Source organism: Narcine bancroftii, chromosome 7 (genome assembly GCF_036971445.1).
Source record: "Narcine bancroftii isolate sNarBan1 chromosome 7, sNarBan1.hap1, whole genome shotgun sequence".
NCBI lineage: Eukaryota > Metazoa > Chordata > Chondrichthyes > Torpediniformes > Narcinidae > Narcine > Narcine bancroftii.
Window position 1 is genome coordinate 212,732,365 of NC_091475.1, and position 23,455 is coordinate 212,755,819.

The 23,455-nt window shown below is 43.9% G+C and overlaps 1 protein-coding gene across 1 annotated transcript in view; it reads left to right on the forward strand.

The window, feature by feature from the left end:
• LOC138739681 (X-ray radiation resistance-associated protein 1-like) overlaps window positions 1-23,455 on the forward strand; it is a 44,157-nt gene that overhangs the window by 13,939 nt on the left and 6,763 nt on the right. The window contains exons 6-7 of the mRNA XM_069892234.1: window positions 4,245-4,520; window positions 6,194-6,347. Coding sequence (XP_069748335.1) covers window positions 4,245-4,520; window positions 6,194-6,347 — 430 coding nt within the window. The remainder of the gene's footprint in view (window positions 1-4,244; window positions 4,521-6,193; window positions 6,348-23,455) is intronic.

Consider the following 23,455-nt stretch of genomic DNA (forward strand, 5'->3'; position numbering starts at 1 on the left):
CAACATGAGCCACCCTCCAATCCTCTGGCACTACCCCTGTGACCAGTGACATCCTCTTTTTGGCCTTTCTAATTTCTTTCTTAAGGTTTTTTTCTACACTCTTTCAATTTCTCATCACCCTGCTGTTTATACCTCTTGTACACCTCCCTCTTTCTCCTAACCAAATTTCTAATATTCCTTGAAAACCAAGGCTCCCTTTGACTTCCAGCCTTTCCTTTGATCCTCACTGGGACATATCTACTCTGTACTCTCAAAATTTCTTCTTTGAATATTCTCCATTTTTCATTTACATCCTTTCTTGAAAAAATCATGTCCCACTCAATACTCCCCAAAGCCATTCTTATTCCTTCGAAATTTGCTTTTCTCCAATCCAGAACCTCAACTTTAGGCCCTTCTTTGCTCTTCCCTAAAACTACCCTAAAATTAATAGAGTTGTGATCACTAGACCCAATTTGTTCTCCAACATTAACCTCAGACACCTGACCTATCTTGTTCCCCAACAGGAGATCCAGTATTACACCATTCCGAGTCGGTTCCTCTACGTATTGATTAAGAAAACTATCTTGCACACATTTGACAAACTCTAGCCTATCCAGCCTCTTACTGCATGGGTATCCCAATCAATGTGAGGGAAGTTAAAATCTCCCATGATCACTACCTTATGTTTATTACACATCTCCTTACAAATTTGTTCCTCTAATTTTCTTGGCCCATTTGGTGGTCTATAATACACTCCTATTAGTGCCCTCATGCCTCCTCCACCCCTCAATTCCACCCAAACAGCCTCACTGGACGATCCCTCCAAACCATCCTGCCACCTCATGGCAGTAATGTCCTTAACAAGCAGATCTAAAACAAATGTATCCTGGAATATTTAGTTGCCAGTCCTGACCCTCCTGTAACCAGGTCTCACTAATTGCCACCACATCATGATTCCAAGTGCCAATCCATGCTCTAAGCTCATCTACCTTGTTCATTATGTTTCTTGCATTTAAGTACATGCATTTCACAGAATGACCCTCACATATATTCCCTATTCTACCTTTTACCTTAACCTCCATCCTTCCTTTGTTATCTTTATCATTCTTAACTAGGTGGCCATGCACCCTAGACACTGCTTTCAAACTCTGCTCCCCACCCCCCTGCCAAACTAGTTTAAACCCTCTCCCACAGCTCTAGCAAATCTGCTTGCCAGGATATTGGTCCCCCTCCAGTTCAAGTGGAGCCCGTCCCTTTTGTACAGGTTCGACTTTCCCCGAAAGAGATCCCAATGATCCAAAAATCTTATCCCCTGCCCCCTGCACCAGCTCTTTAGCCACGCATTCATCCTCCACATCCTCCTATTTCTACCCTCTCTAGCGCATGGCACCGGCAGCAAACCAGAGATTACTACCTTAGAGGTCCTGTTTTTTTAACTTCCTGCCTAATTCTATGTATTCCTGTTTCAAGACCTCATCCCCACTTCTAACTAAGTCATTGGTCCCCACATGGACCACGACTTCTGGCTGCTCACCTTCCCCTTGCAGAATTCTGTGAACTCGATCAGAGACATCCCTGACCCTGGCACCAGGGAGGCAACAGACCAACCTGGATCCCCGATCTCGTCCAACAAACCTCCTATCTGTCCCTCTGACAAGTGAGTCCCCAACCACAATTACCCTGTTCTTATCCCTCCTTCCCTTCTGAGCCTCAGGGGCAGCCCCTGTGCCAGAGACCTGACCCCCACGACTCGTCCCTGGTAGGCTGTTCCCCCTATCAGTATCCAATGCCGAATACATGTTGCTGAGGGGCACTTCCACAAGGGGTACTCTGCACTGGCACTCTCCCTCCTTTCCTTAGTCACCCAATTCCCTGACTCCTGCCTTCTAGGGGTGACTGTCTTCCTGAAACTCTTCTCTATCACTGCCTCTGCTTCCCTTATGATCCTCAGTTCATCCAATTGCAACTCAAGCTCCCTAACACGATTGCTCATGAGTTGCAATTGGATGCACCTTTTGCAGGTGTAGTCGTCAGGAACAGCTGTGCTGTCTCCGACTTCCCACATCCCACAATTGGAGCACTTAACTACCCGAACTGACTCCATTATCTCCTTTCTCAATGTATATAGGTTATTTAAAAAGAAAAACTAAACAAATAATACTTAAAGACTCACCAAAAAGGACACCTTACCACACAGGGAGCTCCTTCTTACCAAAGTCCCTCGAGCCAAAGTCCCAAGTCTCCACTCCTTCACTGCCCCACTCCTCACTGGCCGCTCCCTCCCCTTTCACTCCTTTTATAGGCCCCTTGACCAATTAACCCCATCACTTTCACCAAGCTCCTCCTCCTCCGACTCACAGCCCGACTCTCTCCGAGCTCCTCCTCCGACTCCCAGCCGAACCAAGTAGGCCCAAGACCCGGTAAGCCCCCAACTTTTATAGCTTACCTTCTCGTTACTTTCACCAAGCTCCTCCTCCAAACAAAGTGTTGGGGAGGTGCAGGGGGAGGAGCATGGTCACAAAGGCAGGAGATATAGGTGGAGAAGGGAGGGAGAGCACAGCAGCAGGGATGGCTCTGAATGAAGAGGAAAGGGGATGGAGAGCTGGAGGAAAGAAAGCAAAGGGAAAGGGAAGGGAGAGAGAACAGAGAGTAGGGCTGACAGAAACCAGAGAAGTCAATGTTAATGCCATCCAGTTGGAGAGGGCCCAGATGGAAAATCAAGTGTTGTTCCTCCAATTTACGGTTGGTCTTGGTGGGATAGTAGATGAAGCCATGGACAGACGTGAGAGAATGGGGTGGGGTGTGGAATTGAAATGGTTGGATACTGGGAGATCCCTGTCACTGATGCGCCCAGAGTGAAGGTGCTCAGCAAAGCTGAGATCTTATGTTAAATTGGTTTCTAAACCATAGTTAACGTTATGCTCCCGAATATCACAGGATTCCATCTTAATGTGCTGAGTGATGTCAGCATTTATTCACAATTCCAGGATTTTAATCAAAACTTTAGGTCTTTTCAAGCATGTTCTTGTGAAAACCAATGCTCTTGCTGGTTGTTGGGTCCTGGCTGTAGTTGTGTGGCTGTTGCAGTGAAGGGGGCCCTGAGGTTTGTCTCCTGAGATGCTGGTCGGGCACACCCATTGGTCGGATGTACCTGTATAAAGGTGACTGTTCCACAGCCCCTTAGTACCGGACAGTCGAGCAGTATGCGGATGATACAAAGATTGGTGGTGTTGTGGACAGTGAGGAAGATTACCGTAGATTAAAAGGTGATTTAGGAAGGCTGGAGGTGTGGGCTGAGAAATGGCTGATGGAATTTAATACAGATAAGTATGAGGTGTTACATTTTGGAAAGGCAAATCTAAATAGGTCATATGCATTAAATGGTAGACAATTGAGGAGTGCAGAGCAACAAAGGGATTTAGGAGTTAAGGTAAAGAGTACCCTCAAGGCTGATACTCAGGTAGATGGTGTGGTGAAGAAGGCATTTGGAATGTTGGCCTTCATAAATCGGAGTATTGAATTCAAGAGTAGGGAGGTTATGATGAAATTGTACAAGGCATTGGTGAGGCCAAATTTGGAGTACTGTGTACAGTTTTGGTCACCAAATTATAGGAAAGATATAAACAAAATAGAGAGAGTGCAGAGAAGGTTCACGAGAATGTTGACAGGATTTCAGGGTCTGAGTTACAGGGAAAGGTTGTGCAGACTGGGGCTTTTTTCTCTGGAGCGTAGAAGATTGAGAGGGGACTTGATAGAGGTGTTTAAGATTTTAAAAGGGACAGACAGAGTAAATGTGGATAGGCTTTTTCAATTAAGAATGGGGAGATTCAAACTAGAGGGCATGGTTTAAGATTGAAGGGGGAAAATTATAAGGGGAACATGAGGGGAAATTTCTTTACGCAAAGGGTGGTGGGGATGTGGAATGAGCTTCCGGCAGACGTGGTCGAGGTGGGATCATTGGTTACATTTAAGGAAAGACTGGATCGTTACATGGATAGGAGGGGACTGGAGGAGTATGAACTGGGCGCTGGTCAGTGGGACTAGGAGGGTGGGGATTTGTTACGGCATGGACTAGTAGGGCCGAACTGGCCTGTTCTGTGCTGTAAGTGGTTATATGGTTATATGGTATGGATGTGCCTTTGTGCTTTAGTGAATAAAAGCCTATTGGTTTCTCAACCTCAGTCTTTGAATAATTGATGGTGAATCAACTGGTTCAGTATATTTCCAGTGGAATCAGGTTGATGTGTCCTGCTTTGTTGGTCCAGATTGACACCCACATTCCCAAGATCCCGAAACAGCCCCTGAGTCTGGAAACGGCCAAGAAGCTCCTTGGCTTGGAACATGTTGGAACAACCCGTCAAGGAGAGGTAGAGCCTGACCCTCCGGTGCAGGTGGATGATAATGGTATAGAACTCTCGTCAGCATTATACGAGAGATGCAGGACAGATAGCAGCATCCCTGAAGCAAGCAGCGGAACCCCAGAGGACCAGCACCAGAATCCCATGGAGGGAAAGCCTGTGGGAGGGTTCTTCTTGACTCAGGTGAGTCCTTCCAAGTTAAGAACAATCATTAAGTTTCCTTGAAGTAAAACATGAAAGTTTGCAGAGACTGTCGTTGAAGTAAAAACACGACGCTGGAGAAACTCAGCAGGTCAAACAGTGTCCTTTATATAGCAGAGATAAAGACAAAACCAACGTTTCAGGCATGATCGAGTTACGAACAAAATGTAGACAGGCGCTCCGATCGGTGGGTGCAGCTTCCACAGAAGTAAAAGGTAACCAAAGTTTTGGGCTGAAACTCTTTGTGATCCCGAGCATAGCAAGATCCCACTAACACTGATGTGGTAATGAGTAATAATCTGTTTTTAGTGATATTTATAGATAAATAATAGACATAATACCTGTTTATTCTTAAAAGGTGGAGGAACACAGTAGGTCGGGCAGCATCTGTGGGGTGAAAGGAATGGTCAATGTCTCAGCTGAGACCCTGTGTCAGGGATGTAAGATAATTAAGGGATTGATAGGATGGAGAGCACCCATTTTCTCCAGAGGGAGATTGCTTAAAATCAGAGCCTGGTCATTGCAGAGGTCCCCGAGGGAAAGGCTTCCTGTCACAAGAGAGCAATGTCGACAATGGTTGCTCTTGTTGCTTGAGATAGTGAGAGGTTTCTAACATTCCTTCCTTCCAGTAGTTTGATCATCATTACTGAAGCTGGCTTTTTATTCCCAAAGTATTTAATCACTTAAATTTAAATTCTCCAGCTGCTGAGGTATCAGTAGGTCAACATTCCATTCCTGTGATAGAGATTTAAGCTGCCATTTCCTGTGGGATATGTTGCTAGGGCAATAAGGGTGCATATAGAAATAAATCAGTTGAAGGGGTGAACGGTCAGATATCAGATCCAGTATTCATTGTCATGTAATAATTCAGAAATGTAATGTTACAGAAAATTACATGTCTCCGCCACCAGCAGCAATGGCGCTGTTATAGCAGCAAGCAGTGCCATTTTATTTTTCCTGCATTGTCAGTACACCATTCCCAACCAGCGGTCACCCAAATTATATTAAAAAGGCTTTTGCGTGGGCCATGGCTGGCACTACATCTCTCGGCTTTCAGGATCAGAATTCATTGTCTTGAACGTGTCACGAAATTTGATGTTTTGCGGCAGCATGACAGATGCAAAAATTACTGTAAATTAAATCTTTAAAAAAATAATGAAATTAGCCTAAAAAGAAGAGAAAACGAGGTCTTGTCCATTCATAAATCTGAAGACCAAAGCTGTTTTTGTACTGCTGGGTGGTCGCCTTCAGGCATCTGTTCCTCCTTCCCGATGGTAGAGGTGAGAAGAGGGCATGGCCTGGGTGGTGAGGTCCTTGTTAGAGGCTACATCTCTTGTCGATGTGGAGCTGTCAGCTTACCCGTGATGTGGAATCGGATCTGGTCATTACTGGCCAAGGCAGAGTTTGGACAAAGTGTTTCATACCCCATGTGCTACCACAGCATCTATCATGTCAAAGATGGTTGTGTCCTCCACTTGGGAATGGAGCCCAGACTTTTTGGGCAGTGAGTGCCATGTCTTCTGACCTCAGAATTTCAGTGCCCTCTATGCTCTTGATGTGGACACTGGTCTTAGCCTACATCTCCCCTGCAGACGTAACATTTATCCACCATGTTGTGCACTCTCAACTCTGTCACATCCAACTTTTTTCCAAAGGTTGAAGACGCAGCGTTTAATAATGAAGACACAGTGACCTTGGAGACAAAGCAGGCAGCAGAGCCCTTGGTCACGACAGAGCTCCCTGAGAAATACAGAGGGTACGAGCAACTCCTGGATGCTACAACTGATCCCCATTTTGTGGAACCAGTTGGTAAGGGATTTTTTCACCCAATTATCAACCTGGTTATATGTGCCATATCGACAGGTGTTTGCATTAGGCATTACTTGGAGTTGAATGCCCTAAAGCAGCCATTCTCAATGTGGGCCTTACAACCCTGTTTTTCATGTAGTCAGTCGGAGAGGAGTTCAGAAGAAACAAACTAGACTTGACAGGGAAGGGGTCCATAGCTTAAAAAAAATTGAGACTGGCTGGTCTGGAGACTGTAGGAATTGACCATCAAAAAGAAAGGGTGAATAAAATGTTTCTTCCATTGCTTTCACGTATTACGGTAGTCACTGGAGAAAGCAGAAAAGTTATCTTGCTGCTGAGGGGCAGTTGGAGGTAAGATGTTAGGGAAAACTTTGAAGCAGAGTTGGCATTGAAATGGTAATTCATGCTAACTCTTCATTTAGGTATTTTATTTGTGATTTTCCAAACTTGAGCTCAAAGTTATCAATCATGTCGATATTAATGTTGACGACATCAACATTGATTACAGTTTGCAATTATCAATTCCACACAAGGTTTTCTGTAGAGTTCAAACTTTTTCTATCCCCTTCCTCCACACCTTTACCCCGTCCACATTTAACACTTACCCAACTACAGTTACACAACATTCAGGGTGTTCACAACAAAAGGGGTTTATGGGTTTGTCACGTCACAGTGGCTAGAGCTCAGGCTGTTTTCTTTTTCTTGACTTTTTCCTGGTTGAGATGGGATGCCCCCCCGCCCCACTCCACCAATTTCAGGGGTAGTCGGGGAGGTCAGGGCGGCCAGGGTCCACACTATAATTGTGCTCCTATAGAATTTAGGTATAGTTGCCAAATTTTCAAGAAACTGTTGTATTTTTTCCTTAAAATGTAAATAATTTTCTCCAGGGGTACACAGCTTTGCATTTCTGCGTTCCAGCGTGTAATGCTCAAGCAGGTGTTGGACTTCCAGGTAGCTGCTATGCACTTTTTGGCCACCGCCAATGCGATCAATATGAATTGGATTTTAAATTTGGACAGGTTCATTGTAAGTCTTATGCCCATTATGTTTCCCAACAGGAGCAACTCAGGGTCCTGTGGGAATTCTTCGCCCAGTTCCACCCAGAAGGGTCTCACCTTGGTACATGTCCAGGTTGCATGCAGAAAGATTCCTGTTGCAATGTCAGATCCAAAGCTTTGGTCTAATAATTCTGATTTAGATCTGTTCAATTTTTGTGGCACCAGGTACAGCTGGTGTAGGAAATTGTATTGTACCAGCCTGTACCGCGCATTAATGATTGCAGTCATGCTGGTCTGACACAGGTCCAACACAGCACCACTCATCAATCGTTATTCCTAGGTCCAATTCCTACCTCTGCCTTGATTTGTGAAGGCCTGGTTTAGGTCCTTCTGTTTGAACCAAGAAATACATTACCGAGATGAACATCCATGTATTCCCCCTTCGAATCAGGGTCTCTATGTCACTGCATGCTGGTAGGGCCTAATTGGACATAATTTGTCCTGTAGAAAAGATCTTGCCTGAAGGTAGCAGTGGAACATCTATTTGATAAATCATGCTTGTTCCTAAGTTGTTCAAATGACTTTAGCCGCCTCCACTTGTAACAGTCCTATACACACCTGATACCATTACGAGGCCAGATTCCAGGATCTTGTTACCCACCGTCAATGGTATTAATCTATTTGGAGTCAGGGGTGTTTCTGGAGTCACCCTCACTTTGATTCCTATATATTGGTTAATTTTATTCCAAAGAGAGATTATTTAGTATGGGGCTGCTTGTTTAACCAGATAACAATTTGGCATCCCATTTATAAATAAATTCCTTTGCCACATTCTCACCTACCATTTAAAGATGGTACACCTCAAAGTCTGGCATTTGTTGTCGGCTCAGACAATAATCCCAGGTCAGTTTTTCCTTAGAGGCCCTGGCTACCTTTCCATTCCATAGAAATTTCCTTATTCACGAAAGCAAATTTTGGAGGAATCCCTAGGGCAACGCCACGGGCAGTGTTTGGAAGTACTGAAGTCTCAGCAACACATTCATTTTAACACAGTTGACCCTGCCCAGTAATGTTATGGGCAGGGACACCCACCTGTTTAAATCCTCCTCAATTGTCCCAAGCAAGTGGATATAATTTAGTTTGTATAAATTATTCAAGTTATTATCTATTCTGACTCCTAGGTATTTGATCCTGTTTTGTGGTCACTCTAAATGACTATTTTCTTGATATTGACTATAATCTCTCTTAGTAAGTGGCACGATTTCACTCTTGTTCCAATTGACCTTATACCCAGAGATCTCCCCATAATCCTCCAGAGTTGAGCGCAACTTAGACAATGGGTTCGCTGGGTCTGGTCAGATATATCAGTATGTCATCAGCAAATAAATTGATTTTATGTTCTTCCTGGCCTACTCTAAATCCCTTAATGTCTGGATCCTGCCAGATGGCTTTGGCCAGTGGCTCCATGGTTAGTATGAACAGGGCTGAAGATAACAGCCACCTTTGTCTGCTTCAGTGCCCTTATCCAATTTATAAAAGTTGGCCCTAACTCCAACTTTTCCAGCACTTTGAATAAAAAGTCCCACTCCAATCTGTCAAATGCCTTTTCCGCATTCAGAACCACAGCGAAACCCCTCCCATTTCTGGTTTGTGCCAGATGCATTATACTCAACAGTCTGCCAATGTTATCCACTGCCTGTCCGTTTTGCACAAAGCCTGCTTGGTCTTTATTTATTAGCTTCGGCAAATCTAGCCAGCCATTTCCTCTTGTAAGGACTAGAAGGGTTTTTCAACAGGCTGAACTCAGAACTCACAACCCATCTTCAAAATGGGATTTTAACAAGCCTGCCAGCTTGTCATGTTACAGCCTCCAAAAGCCACTGTAGAACTCAGTTCTCTCTCTCTCTAAAAGAGAAATCCTATTTGGTATTTTTCTCTCCCTCTGCTTGTAAAACCGCATGACCTCTCTTAGAACAGCAAACTGCAACCAAACAGATTGCTGGCCCCAGAATCAGTTTCCTGAGCCTGGGGATCTGTTGCTTTAAAGTCAATAGTCCATTTACTCCACAGCATCAGTTCTCTCTACCTCCAAGCTTTCTTCCAGTATATTTTCACCCAGCACTTCAGGGATCAACCTCTGAAAGAAGTTTGCAGGTTCTTCCCCTCGGTGCCCTCCTTCAGTCCCACTATTTTTATGTTGTTTCCAGTATATCCCGTAGGGAGGGCTTTACACCCTCCCCCTTCCTTTGCCTCACTAGCAAATCTTTTCCAGGCCTCCTGGCCTCGTTGCATTCTCCTCCATTGCCTCCTCCATCTCTGTCACAGTCCCCATCCTCATCGCTCTCGCTGCTGGTACCTGTCATGTCCCCCAACCCGACACTGGACCTTCTTGGACTTACCGCCTATCCAACTCGACTCCTCTCTCGCACTCCCCGGCCTCTCTGTCCTGCCACCGCTGCTCTCACCAGCTGTAGTGCAAGTGTCATGCTCGGCACGAAGGTGACCGAACTGGCAGTCTCGCTGCGGGAGTGGTGTCCTGAGCCTCCCCCTCTCCCCAAGCTGCTTCATGGGGCTCCTATCGTCAGTTTGCTGGTCAGGGGTAGTGTTAACCTCCTCGGCCCCAGCTCTCGTGCAGGGTGGGCTCCACAGGCAGGGCGACATCTTCCACAGCAGGCCTCGAAGCGGCCCTGCTATTTTCTCCACCAAGAGGTACCTCGACTTGGTCTCCTAGCTTTGGAGCCCATTCCTTGACATTCTTCCTTGTGATTTTATTTTTCTTTGTCATTCTGCTGTTCTTGCCATCTTCCTACGTTATCTATGAGTACTTTGGCTGTTATTTTGGTTTTTTTCCTGTAGATCTTGGAGGTCTGGGGTTCTGCCTCCTCTCACTCTCCTTGCATCAAGTGACCTCTGATTAACGCAGACTCTTCTTCCCTAACTCCACAGGAGACCACAGATATTGGGCTCTGGAGCAAATATTGATCTGCTGGAGGAGCTCAGTGGGCCTGGCAGCAGCTGTGGAGGAGAATGGAATTGTTGCCATTTTGAGTCGAGACTCTTTATCAAGTTGAAAATTCCCATCTCCTCCATGGATGCTGCTCGACTAACTGAGTTCCTCCAGTCGATTGTATTTTTTTCTTGGGTCAGAGGAAGTTCACAAGGATGATTCCAGGTTATCATTTGAAGACCATTTGACAGCTCTTGGCCTGTACACGTTGGAATCTATGAGAACGAGGTGGGGGAGGGAGGGGGATTCTCATTGAAACATTTTGAAAGTTGAAAGGTGTGGACAAGAGTAGATGTAGAAAGGTTGCTTCCCATGGTGGGAGAGTCTAGGACAGGGGTCCCCAAACTTTATAGACTGTTGACCCCTTCAGGGACTACGTGGTCCCTCATAGACCCCCAGGCATGGAATCCCAGCACTGGATGGGGATGCTGGCTGGGGGAGGGAGGCTGGATGGTGGGGGATGGATGGGGGCACTGGGTTGGGTGGCCAGATGTCTGGTTTATGGCCGGACAGTCTGACTTTTGAACCCTCTGTCCAGCTCCACTTTGAGCCATATGTTAATTTGTCCTCCATTTGGGTGTGTAGGGCCTGCACCCCCAAATGGAGGACAATTTAAGGGGCAGAAAGGAACTTACCTATTAAATGCAATGTCCTGAGGTCCACAGGGCGCGTACAGCCAGCTGGCACATGCGCAACGAGGGGGAAGCGTGATAACAGTGCACTAAGGTTCATGGCACATAAGCCTCTCCCTGCACTGTGCTGGGGGGGTGGCAGTGGTGCTAGACCAGGTGGGGAAGGCGCTATTTTAAATCAACCCCTTGCCCACCGCGTTATTAACCCCTGGTATTATCAACTGACCCTCCCCCCAAGCATTTATCAGCCCCCTGGGGTAAGATATGGACCCCTAGTCGAGGACAAGAGGACACAATTTCAGGATAGAAGGGCATCTACTTAGAACATAGATGTGGAGGAAGGTGAATCTGTGGAATTTGTTGCCACAGGCAGTTGTGGAGGCTGGATAATTGGGTGTATTTAAGGCAGAGATTGATTGGTCTTGATTAGCCAGGACATCAAAGGTTATGGGGAGAAGGCCGGGCAGAGGGGACTGAGTGGGGAAATGGATCAGCTCATGATTAAATGGGGGAGGCAGACTCGAAGGGCTGAATGGCTTATTTCTGTTCCTGTGTCATTTGGCTCTCTCTTGGTAATTCCCCTTATGCACCAGTGAGGTCATCTTGTTCTTGACCATTGCTTCCCACATTTGGAGTAGACAGAGAAAACTAGTCCAACAAACCTGTTCCTCAAAAAACTATGGCTTTAACAGTGAAAACACGATGCTGGAGAAACTCAGCAAGTCAAACAGTGTCCTTTATATAACAAAGGTAAAAATATATCACCAACATTTCGGGCTTGAGCCCTTCATCAAGGTATGGAAAATTGTCGGCAGGCGTCCGAACAGAAGAGTAGGGGGGAGGTGTGGTTGCAAAGGCAGGAGGTAGTAGGAGGAGAAGGGAGGGAAGGGTCAGCAGCCATCAAGGGGAAGAGGGATGGCTGAGTAAAGGGGGGAAGGGAGGGAAGAGAACTGGGAAGGAGGAAGAGAAGAGAAGAGCAGGTTAGCAGAAACCGGAAAAGTTGATGTTAATGCCATCTGATGTTAGTGCCCAGACGGAAAATCAGGTGTTGTTCCTCCAATACTTTCCCACCAAGACCACCTGAAAATTGGAGAAAGAACATCTGATTTTCCATTTGGGCACTTGTAGTGAGTGAGAAAACAGATCTGATGGATCTCAAAAGCAAGGACTCTGAACGCAGTCTAGTGGTAAATGATTTTATTTACAATAGATGAGCGTGGGAAAATAGTAACGGGAAGAACACGTAAACGCGCAGTTTACAGCGAACATGGGAAAATCACACACACACACAACGAACTGGGTGTATACAACAATGTAACTGGGAGGGGCGCTGGACAAGTAGTGATTCTCTCTCTGCCTTACAGTAGACAATAGTTTGAGAATTTCATGTATGTTGCATTCTAAATATAGCATTACGTGACAATAATGGAACCTTTACTTTTAATCAAGGAAAAAAATATATGATAGCCTCCGCCCCTTGACTTAGGGCAGGCATGGCTCTATGCTAGTCCCAACCCTATAACAGTGTGTGCACATCTTACCAATGATTTCTCCGGCACCATTCCACGGTTCTCGGCCAGGTGTGAAGCAGGGTGGTCCCTTGAAGATGGCAAAGAGAAAGAACCAAGCACACGTGTGCCCTATATAGTGCTTGAGGGCTGGGGGGTCCAGCCTAGGTCATTTACAGGGAATCCAATGTCTCAGTGCCAGCAAGGTTAAGTCAATGTCAACAGCCAATAGCCCAAGGCCAAGTACAGGAGGGATGAGTGGTCCAGCCCAGGTAATTTACATAGCGCCAGCAAGAGTAAGTTGATTACAACAGCCAATGGCCCAACGCCAAGTACAAAGAAATTTAAATTGGCCAACGGTGTGCACTAATGGATGGGGTGGGGCCAAATCTTGATTGGCAGGTGGTGGGCAGTGCTGTCACATGATCATTACAATACATCACTCTCCAGCCAGATGGCATTAACATTGACTCTCTTGGTTTCTGTTAACCTGCTCTTCTCTTTCCTCTCCCCTTCCCTTCCTCTTTCCAGTTCTCCTCCCTCCCTTCCCCCAGCCATCCCTCCTCCCCTTGATCTCTGCTGTCCCCTACCTCCCTTTTCCACCTATCACCTCCTGCCTTTGAGACCACACCTCCCCCTACTCTTTTGTTCAGACACCTGCTGACATTTTTCCATGCCTTGATGAAGGGCTCAAACCTGAAATGTTGGTTATGTATTTTTACCTTTGATCAGCTGAGTTTCACCAGCATTGTGTGTTTTAACTTCGACAGTGTCTGCAGATTTTTGTGTTTTCCATATGGCTTCCCCTTCACCAATCCAGCTCTGAGCCTCCACAATTTTCTCCAAATACTGAACTCTCTTCTGAAATCCATTGTAAATGTACCATTGTCTAATTGAAATGTAGTGGCTTCTGCAGGCAGTAATATTGTATGATCAGAGTTTGGTGCAACAGATGAAGACAGACAACGTGTATTTTACGGCACAAAGTTAGAACTCAGACACATAGCCTCAGGATTCAGAGTAGATTTAAGAGAGAGAGGAGAGAATCGGTGGAATCCTTTGCCCAAGGAAGCAGTAGAGGCTGCCTCTTTAAATCTATTTGACACAGATAGATGTTTGCATGGTAGGAGAATGAAGGATGATGGAAAACCAAGCAGGTAAGTGGAGCTGATTTCACGGCCAAATCAGGCATGATCTTATTGAATGGCGGAGCAGGCTCGACAGGTCGGATGGTCGACTCCTGCTCCTGTTTCTTGTGTAAATGGATGCATCAGCAGAGAACTGGGAGTGGATGAACACATCTTTGGGCAGAGAACTGGGAGTGGATGAACACATCTTTGGGCAGAGAACTGGGAGTGGATGAACACATCTTTGGGCAGAGAACTGGGAGTGGATGAACACATCCTTGGGCAGAGAACTGGGAGTGGATGAACACATCTTTGGGCAGAGAACTGGGAGTGGATGAACACATCTTTGGGCAGAGAACTGGGAGTGGATGAACACATCTTTGGGCAGAGAACTGGGAGTGGATGAACACATCCTTGGGCAGAGAACTGGGAGTGGATGAACACATCTTTGGGCAGAGAACTGGGAGTGGATGAACACATCTTTGGGCAGAGAACTGGGAGTGGATGAACACATCCTTGGGCAGAGAACTGGGAGTGGATGAACACATCTTTGGGCAGAGAACTGGGAGTGGATGAACACATCCTTGGGCAGAGAACTGGGAGTGGATGAACACATCCTTGGGCAGAGAACTGGGAGTGGATGAACACATCCTTGGGCAGAGAACTGGGAGTGGATGAACACATCTTTGGGCAGAGAACTGGGAGTGGATGAACACATCTTTGGGCAGAGAACTGGGAGTGGATGAACACATCTTTGGGCAGAGAACTGGGAGTGGATGAACACATCTTTGGGCAGAGAACTGGGAGTGGATGAACACATCCTTGGGCAGAGAACTGGGAGTGGATGAACACATCTTTGGGCAGAGAACTGGGAGTGGATGAACACATCCTTGGGCAGAGAACTGGGAGTGGATGAACACATCCTTGGGCAGAGAACTGGGAGTGGATGAACACATCCTTGGGCAGAGAACTGGGAGTGGATGAACACATCCTTGGGCAGAGAACTGGGAGTGGATGGACACATCCTTGGAGGTACCAGAACAAGTGCAGAACCCTTGTATAGAAACAAGGCATTGTGTACATATAAACATATAACCACTTACAGCACAGAACAGGCCAGTTCGGCCCTACTAGTCCATGCCAGATCAAATCCCCACCCTCCTAGTCCCACTGACCAGCGCCCGGTCCATACACCCTCCAGTCCTCTCCTCTCCAGTCTTTCCTTAAATGTAACTATATTCACATCCATACAGTTTGTCAGAAACATACAAGATGGGGCTCCGTGGGTCAGAGTCTGCATAGGGGAGGCACAACCTGGGTTCATTGGTGGAAGTGAAACATGAAAATCACAGAGTTTTTGCAGTTGTAGACATTGTAGAGACTTCAGGCATAATGGAGTGCAGATAATAAGGATTTCAAACTACAGAGAATTAAAATAAAGTACCAAAGGGTTTTATATAAAACATTATTTGGGGGAATTTTGTGTCTGATTGTGGGACCACTTTACTGAGAGTACAGCTATTTTCCCGAATAGTTCCAGTATTGAGGGACTTGAGAAATCGGAGAAGTCATGGTTCTCTCTTTATAGTTAAGGAATAAAGCTCCATCCTGCTCAACCTCTCTGTTGCTGAGGTCCCTGAGTCCCAGCAGCATCCTTGTAAATCTATGCCCCTCTCTCCAACTTGGCAACATTTGACCTGTAGCACAGTGACCAAAACTGAATATAATCCTCCAAATGGGGCCTCACCAATGTCTTATACATGGCCTCCCAACGTGTGTACTCGATACTCTGACTGATGAAGGCCAATGTGCTGAAAGGCTTTTTGACCACATCATCTACCTGTGACACCACTTTCAAGGTGCCGAGATCACTCAGCTCTACACCTCTCCCCTGATCCTCAGCATTCACCTTGTGGGTGGATAAGTATCAAGCGCAGGCAGCAGAGATTTAATTTGATTAGGACATCATGTCCAGCACAGAAACATGGGCCAAAGGGCCTGTGCTTGTGATGTAGTGTTCTGTTCTGATTCTTTCTCTCACTGATGCTGTTCGACCAACAGATTGCTTTATGCTCCAGATGCTATTATCTGTAATCCTTTGTGTAAGCCCTGAAGGGAAGTTGTGACAGGACAAAAGGCCAGGGGTTCTCAGCTGGAGTGATCAACCTAAGTACTGGGAATTCTGGGCTGTTCAACAGGTCAGGTAGCTTCTATACTGAGAGAAATGGTTAATATGGACAGTACGATTGGTGTAGTGGTTAGCGCAATGCCTTTACAGTAGGGTTCAAATCCCGCGCTGTCTGTACGGAGTTTGTACGTTCTCCCCATGTCTGTGTGGGTTTTCCTCTGGGTGCTCCGGTTTCATCCCACTTTTCAAAACGTACTGGAGTTGTAGGGTAATTGGGAGGTATGGACTCGTGGGCCAAAATCTATTGGAATTCTTTGAGATGGTGACAGGTAAAATAGATGGGGGAGAGCCAGTGGATGTGGTGTACCTGGACTTCCAAAAGGCCTTCGATAAGGTCCCACATAAACGATTGGCTTCCAAAATCAAGGCTCATGGCCTTGATGTGGATTGAGAACTGGCTGGCAGGTAGAAGACAGAGAGTTGGGATAAATGGCTCGTTTTCTGAGTGGCAGGTGTTGACCAGTGGGGTACCACAAGGATCTGTATTGGGACCCCATCTGTTCGCAATTTACATTAATGATCTGGATGAGGGGATTGGATGTAATATCTCCAAATTTGCAGATGACACTAAGCTAGGAGGGGTTGTGTGCACGGAAGAGGGGGTCAGGAAGCTCCAGTGTGATTTGGATAAATTGAGGGACTGGGCAGATACATGGCAAATGCACTACAATGTGGATAAATGTGAGGTTATCCACTTTGGTAATACAAACTGGAGGGCAGATTACTATTTGAATGGCAATAGATTAGAGATGGGGAAGTGCAGAGAGACCTAGGGGTACTTGAAGGCGAGCATGCAGGTACAGCAGGTGGTTAAAAAGGCAAATGGTATGTTGGCCTTCGTATCAAGAGGGTTTGAGTCTAGGAACAAGGATACCTTACTGCAGCTGTACAGGGCCTTGGTGAGACCCCACCTGGAGTATTGTGTGCAGTTTTGGTCACCTTATTGGAGGAAGGATGTTCTTGCAATGGAGGGAATGCAGAGGCGATTCACCAGGCTGATACCTGGAAGGGCAGGAATGACTTATGAGGAAAGATTGTGCAAATTGGGATTGTACTCGCTGGAGTTGAGAAGATTGAGAGGGGATCTCATAGAGACCTATAAAATTCTGGCAGGACTGGACAGAATGGATGCAGATGGGATGTTTCCAAGGATGGGAAAATCCAGAACCCGGGGCCATGGTTTGAGGATAATAGGCAAACCATTTTGGACTGAGATGAGGAGGAATTTCTTGACCCAGAGGGTGGTGAATCTGTGGAATTCATTGCCACAGAGGGCAATAGAGGCAGGTTCATTAAATTTATTTAAGAGGGAATTAGATCTATTTCTTCAGTATAAGGGTATTAAAGGTTACGGAGAGAAGGCGGGGACGGGGTACTGAACTTTAAGATCAGCCATGATCTCGTTGAATGGCGGAGCAGGCTCGAAGGGTCCAATGACCTACTACTGCTCCTATCTTCTATGTTTCTATGTTAAAATGGCCTCTTACTGTGCTTCATGGTTTTTCCTGAAAATCTGAGAGTACATAATATAAAAATCAGAAAGAAGAACTACAATTAACCTCAACATGTTAACACGTTAACATATCCACTCAGATTGACCATGGATTTATGAACATGACTGAAAAAATGAATAGTATTTGTGAGGAAGTCTCTTCTGTCAAGAAAGATATTTCTGTCATTAAAGCTGATGTTAATAGATGTTTGAATATAGTGGATACAGTTCAAGTCAATTTTAAGAAGATGGAAGGTGCCTATCAAGTTTGTAAAGAACAAGTGGAAACGTAATAAAGAAAAAAATAGAAAAGTGGAAGATTCTTTTGTTGGATGGGAAATTCAGAAGAAGGTCTTATCGAAGAAGATAGATTCATTGGAAATCAAATCAAATTCCTGAAGGAATTGAGGGTTTGGATCCAATAAAAAATTTTAAAAAGTGGATCCCTAAAGCATTGGGATTGAAATTTTTTCCAGAAGGTTTGGAATTAGATAGGGCATATAGAGCTTTGAGAAGTAAACCATACCTGGGCCAACCTCCACGAGCTATTTTGATTCGTTGTCTACGGTATCAAGAGAGGGAAACCATTTTGCTTTTTTTTTTGAAACTTTATTTATTAATTTTAACATATGAAGAAAGTAAGTAATTCACGTACAGAAAAAATACAAAATAAAGTAATACAAGTACAAAGTCTTTTTCTTTGGCTTGGCTTCGCGGACGAAGATTTATGGAGGGGGTAAAAAGTCCACGTCAGCTGCAGGCTCGTTTGTGGCTGACCAGTCCGATGCGGGACAGGCAGACACGATTGCAGCGGTTGCAAGGGAAAATTGGTTGGTTGGGGTTGGGTGTTGGGTTTTTCCTCCTTTGCCTTTTGTCAGTGAGGTGGGCTCTGCGGTCTTCTTCAAAGGAGGCTGCTGCCCGCCAAACTGTGAGGCGCCAAGATGCACGGTTTGAGGCGTTATCAGCCCACTGGCGGTGGTCAATGTGGCAGGCACCAAGAGATTTCTTTAGGCAGTCCTTGTACCTTTTCTTTGGTGCACCTCTGTCACGGTGGCCAGTGGAGAGCTCGCCATATAATACGATCTTGGGAAGGCGATGGTCCTCCATTCTGGAGACGTGACCCATCCAGCGCAGCTGGATCTTCAGCAGCGTGGACTCGATGCTGTCGACCTCTGCCATCTCGAGTACCTCGACGTTAGGGGTGTGAGCGCTCCAATGGATGTTGAGGATGGAGCGGAGACAACGCTGGTGGAAGCGTTCTAGGAGCCGTAGGTGGTGCCGGTAGAGGACCCATGATTCGGAGCCGAACAGGAGTGTGGGTATGACAACGGCTCTGTATACGCTTATCTTTGTGAGGTTTTTCAGTTGGTTGTTTTTCCAGACTCTTTTGTGTAGTCTTCCAAAGGCGCTATTTGCCTTGGCGAGTCTGTTGTCTATCTCATTGTCGATCCTTGCATCTGATGAAATGGTGCAGCCGAGATAGGTAAACTGGTTGACCGTTTTGAGTTTTGTGTGCCCGATGGAGATGTGGGGGGGCTGGTAGTCATGGTGGGGAGCTGGCTGATGGAGGACCTCAGTTTTCTTCAGGCTGACTTCCAGGCCAAACATTTTGGCAGTTTCCGCAAAGCAGGACGTCAAGCGCTGAAGAGCTGGCTCTGAATGGGCAACTAAAGCGGCATCATCTGCAAAGAGTAGTTCACGGACAAGTTTCTCTTGTGTCTTGGTGTGAGCTTGCAGGCGCCTCAGATTGAAGAGACTGCCATCCGTGCGGTACCGGATGTAAACAGCGTCTTCATTGTTGGGGTAACATAGTTAATACAATACCAATCTCAGCATCTCCCCTAACAACATAAAAACTAAGACTAAAAAAAAAACTATTTTTAACCCCTAAACCCCCCCCCCTGCCTCCTCACCCCCACGATAAAGAGTGAGGGAAACCATTTTGCGAGTTGCGGTCCAAATGATGTAGATATCGGTCTCCATTGATGGTACAGGGAAATAAGGTTTTCTTTTATCTGCATTTAAGTCAAGAAATTATTAAAAGATGTAAAGAATTTAATTCTACTAAAGAGGTGCTTTGGAGGAAGGGTTACAAATTTTCTTTTTGATACTTTGCAGTTTTGAAGATTTTTTATGGTAATTTCCAATCTCTGTTGTTTGAGTGGGATTATGATGCTTTAATTTTTGCCAATTCTTTGCCAGACAGGACTAGTGAAAGGCACTCTTCACCTAAGAGGAAGACACCTGATAAGAAGAATGGAAATGGGAACGGGAAGGCAAATATGTCAAAGAGTTTGATTGATATTGATGATCTGGAACAAACCTTTGGATTGAATTCATTGGGGCTGTGAACTGATTTAGACTTATAATTTTGTAAGTCATTTGGGGGGGGATGGATGTCGCTGAAGCTCTTGGAAGTCATCCGCCATCTGTGGGGGGATTTTATTTCTTTCCACACCCAGTTAAGTGGGGAGTTACTACTTTTTTTTGTAGTTTTTAGTTGTACTTAAAAAAACTTTTTTTGTATTTCTAGAACTTTTATTTTGTTTGTTAGGGAGGGGTTTATTACTTGATCAATTTAGGGGCTATTTTTTGCAAGGGGAGCTTTATTTTGTTTTATTGGGGGGGTTATTGTTTGAGTGAAAGAGAGATTTTTTATTGATAAAATAACGTCTATCTTGAATTTTGCAACATTTAATGTTCAAGGTTTAAATAATCTGATCAAGTGTAAACATGTTTTGGCTTATATAAAAAAGATGAAAGTGGATGTTGCTTTTTTACAGAAAACTCATTTAACTGAAAAAGAACATTTAAAATTGAAGAGGGACTGGGTTGGTCGGTCATGTAATCTTATCTTCTTTCAATTCAAAAGCACGCGGAGTGGCAATTTTGATTCATAAGAAAATTCCATTTGAATTTGAATCCTCGGTGGAAACAGCTGGTTGAATTTTAATGATTAATTATAAATTGTTTGCAGAGTCATGGTCTTTATTGAATGTGTACCCACCCAATGTTGATGATGAGCAATTTATGTCTGAAGCTTTTTTAACACTGAGTCAAGCTAAAGAAAATATTTTGATTGGGGGAGATTTCAATTGTGTATTAGACCCATTATTGGATAAATTGCCAAAAACTTTGAAAAAATCAAAAGCAGCGGTCCAATTGGTTTCACTGATTAAAGATTTGAATTTGGTAGAGGTTTGGAGAAGGTTAAATGTTACTGAGAAAGATTTTTCATTTTATTCTTCGCATCATGATTCATTTTCAAGGATTGATTTATTTTTGGCATCAGCACATTTGCAATCTCATTTTACTCAAGCTGAATACAAGAATAGAATAGTTTCTGACCATTCATTGTTTCTTATTTCTTGTGTTGGGCCAGAAGTTGTTCAATTAACTTTTTGTTGGAGGTTTAATGCAATGTTATTGAAAAAGCTGGAACTTGTAAAATTTATTAAGGACCAAATTGTTTATTTCTTAAACTTGAATAGGAACTCAGTACAGAGTAATTTTACTTTATGGGATGCTTTAAAGGTGTTTTTACATGGTCAAATTATTAGTTATGCATCGAAAGAAAAGAAGAAATTTTAGGCAGAGAGTCAGATATTGGAGTAACAGATTTGGAAAAAGAATTTCAGAGGAATTGCATGAAGGATAATAAAATAGTTTTATCTAAATTAAAGTTACAATATAATATATTACAAACATACCAATATGAACGTTTGATTCAAAGATCTAAACAACGTTATTATGAGCTAGGGGACAGAGCTCATAAAGTTTTAGCCTGGCAATTGAAAACAGAACAAGCTTTGAGAACTATTAATGCTGTGAGAAAAGATAATTCAATTACTTATAAACCTCAGGAAATAAATGATCAATTTTTTATAATTTTATCAGAAATTATATACTTCTGATGGAGTTCGAGATGACGGTTCTATTGAGTCTTTTTTTATCTGATTTAAATTTGCCAATATTAGGGGAAGATGATGTGAGGAAATTGGACTCTTCTTTTACTGATTTAGAGATCAAGGATGTTATTTCAACAAATGCCTAATGGGAAGTCTCCAGGAGATGATGGATTTACTGTTGAATTTTATGAAGTTTTTTATGATGATTTGTCTCCTCTATTTATGGACGTTCTTCAGCAGGTGATGCAAGAATAAGCTTTACCAGATTTGTGTTTGAGTGCAATAATAATGGTTATACCAAAAAAAGACAGAGACCCTCTTAATGTAGCTTCATTTAAAAAAAAACTTTATTTAAAAACTTTTAAAACAATGTAAAATCAATAACAACAACAGAAATTTTTTTTTTAATTATAATATAATAAACCTCCCTCCCCCTCCCTGTAAGGGGAGCCAAAACAATAAAACATGTACAATATTTTAAGATATTTCCAAACCCATGTATTCTAAATAAGATGACCACATTTTAACAAAAAGAGTAATTATCATATATATATATATATATATATATACACACACACACAAGATCTCACTTCATTATGCCAATGTACTATATTAATCTCTACATTTTCTTTCCAAGTAATTGCTACACATTTTCGTGCCACAGATAACACCAAACGAACAAATGCAATTTGAAACTTATCCAACCCCAATCCAGTCAAAGAAACTGTGTAAACCAACAAAAAAAATCACTGGATCTAATGGTAATTTAATTTTAAATAATTTCTCCAAAACCAACTTAACTTTTTCCCAAAATGGTTGTACCTTATAACATAACATAACAATTACAGCACGGAAACAGGCCATTAGGCTCTTCTAGTCCGCACCGAACCAAACACCCCTTTCTAGTCCCACCTCCCTGCACAATGCCCATAACCCTCCATCTTCTTCTCATCCATATACCTATCCAACCTTTTCTTAAATAATACAATTGACTCCGCCGCCACTATTTCTCCTGGAAGATCATTCCACACGGCTACCACTCTCTGAGTAAAGAAGTTCCCCCTCATGTTACCTCTAAACCTCTGCCCCTTAATTCTTAACTCATGTCCTCTTGTTTTAATCTTTCCTCCTCTTAACGGAAATAGTCTATCCACATCCACTCTGTCTATCCCTTTCATAATCTTAAATACTTCTATCAAATCCCCTCTCAACCTTCTACGCTCCAAAGAATAAAGACCTAATCTGTCCAATCTCTCCCTATACTCTAGATGCTTAAACCCAGGTAACATTCTGGTAAACCTTCTCTGCACTCTCTCCACTCTGTTTATATCCTTCCTATAATTAGGCGACCAGAACTGCACATAGAACTCCAAATTAGGCCGCACCAACGTCTTATACAATCTCAACATCACCTCCCAACTCCTATATTCCATGCAATGATTGATAAAGGCCAGCATACTAAAAGCCTTCTTCACCACCCTATTCACGTGAGTTTCTACCTTCAGGGAACGATGTACCGTCACTCCTAAATCTTTCTGCTCTTCTGTATTCCTCAATGCTCTCCCATTTACCACGTATGTCCTATTCTGATTCTTCTTACCAAAATGAAGCACCTCACACTTATCAGCATTAAATTCCATCTGCCATTTTTCAGCCCACTTTTCTAAGCAGCCCAAATCCCTCTGCAATCCTTGAAAACCTTCTTCATTATCCACTATTCCACCTATCTTAGTATCGTCTGCATATTTACTAATCCAATTCACCACCCCATCATCTAGATCATTAATGTATATAACGAACAACAATGGGCCCAATACAGATCCTTGAGGCACACCACTGGTCACCGGCCTCCAATCTGACAGACAATTATCCACTACCACTCTCTGGCCTCTCCCTTTCAGCCAATGTACAATCCATTTGACTATCTTAAAATTTATACCTAAAGACTGCACCTTCCTAACTAACCTTCCATGTGCAAAAAGGTTCCAGTACTTAACCCACATCTAAAACAAGAATCCGAATTACTAAAGGTATATTTTTTCAATTTCTCAGGAGTCAAATATAACTGATGCAAAAAATTATAATTAACCAAATCATATCTTACATTAGTCAATTTAGTTACGCCTTCATGACACATAACCTCCCAATCGTCTTGAGATATAACATACGTTAAATCACTTTCCCATTTATTTCTAGATTTCTCCAAACTTGGTTTTTCCATACTTTCCTGTAACAATCGATAAATATC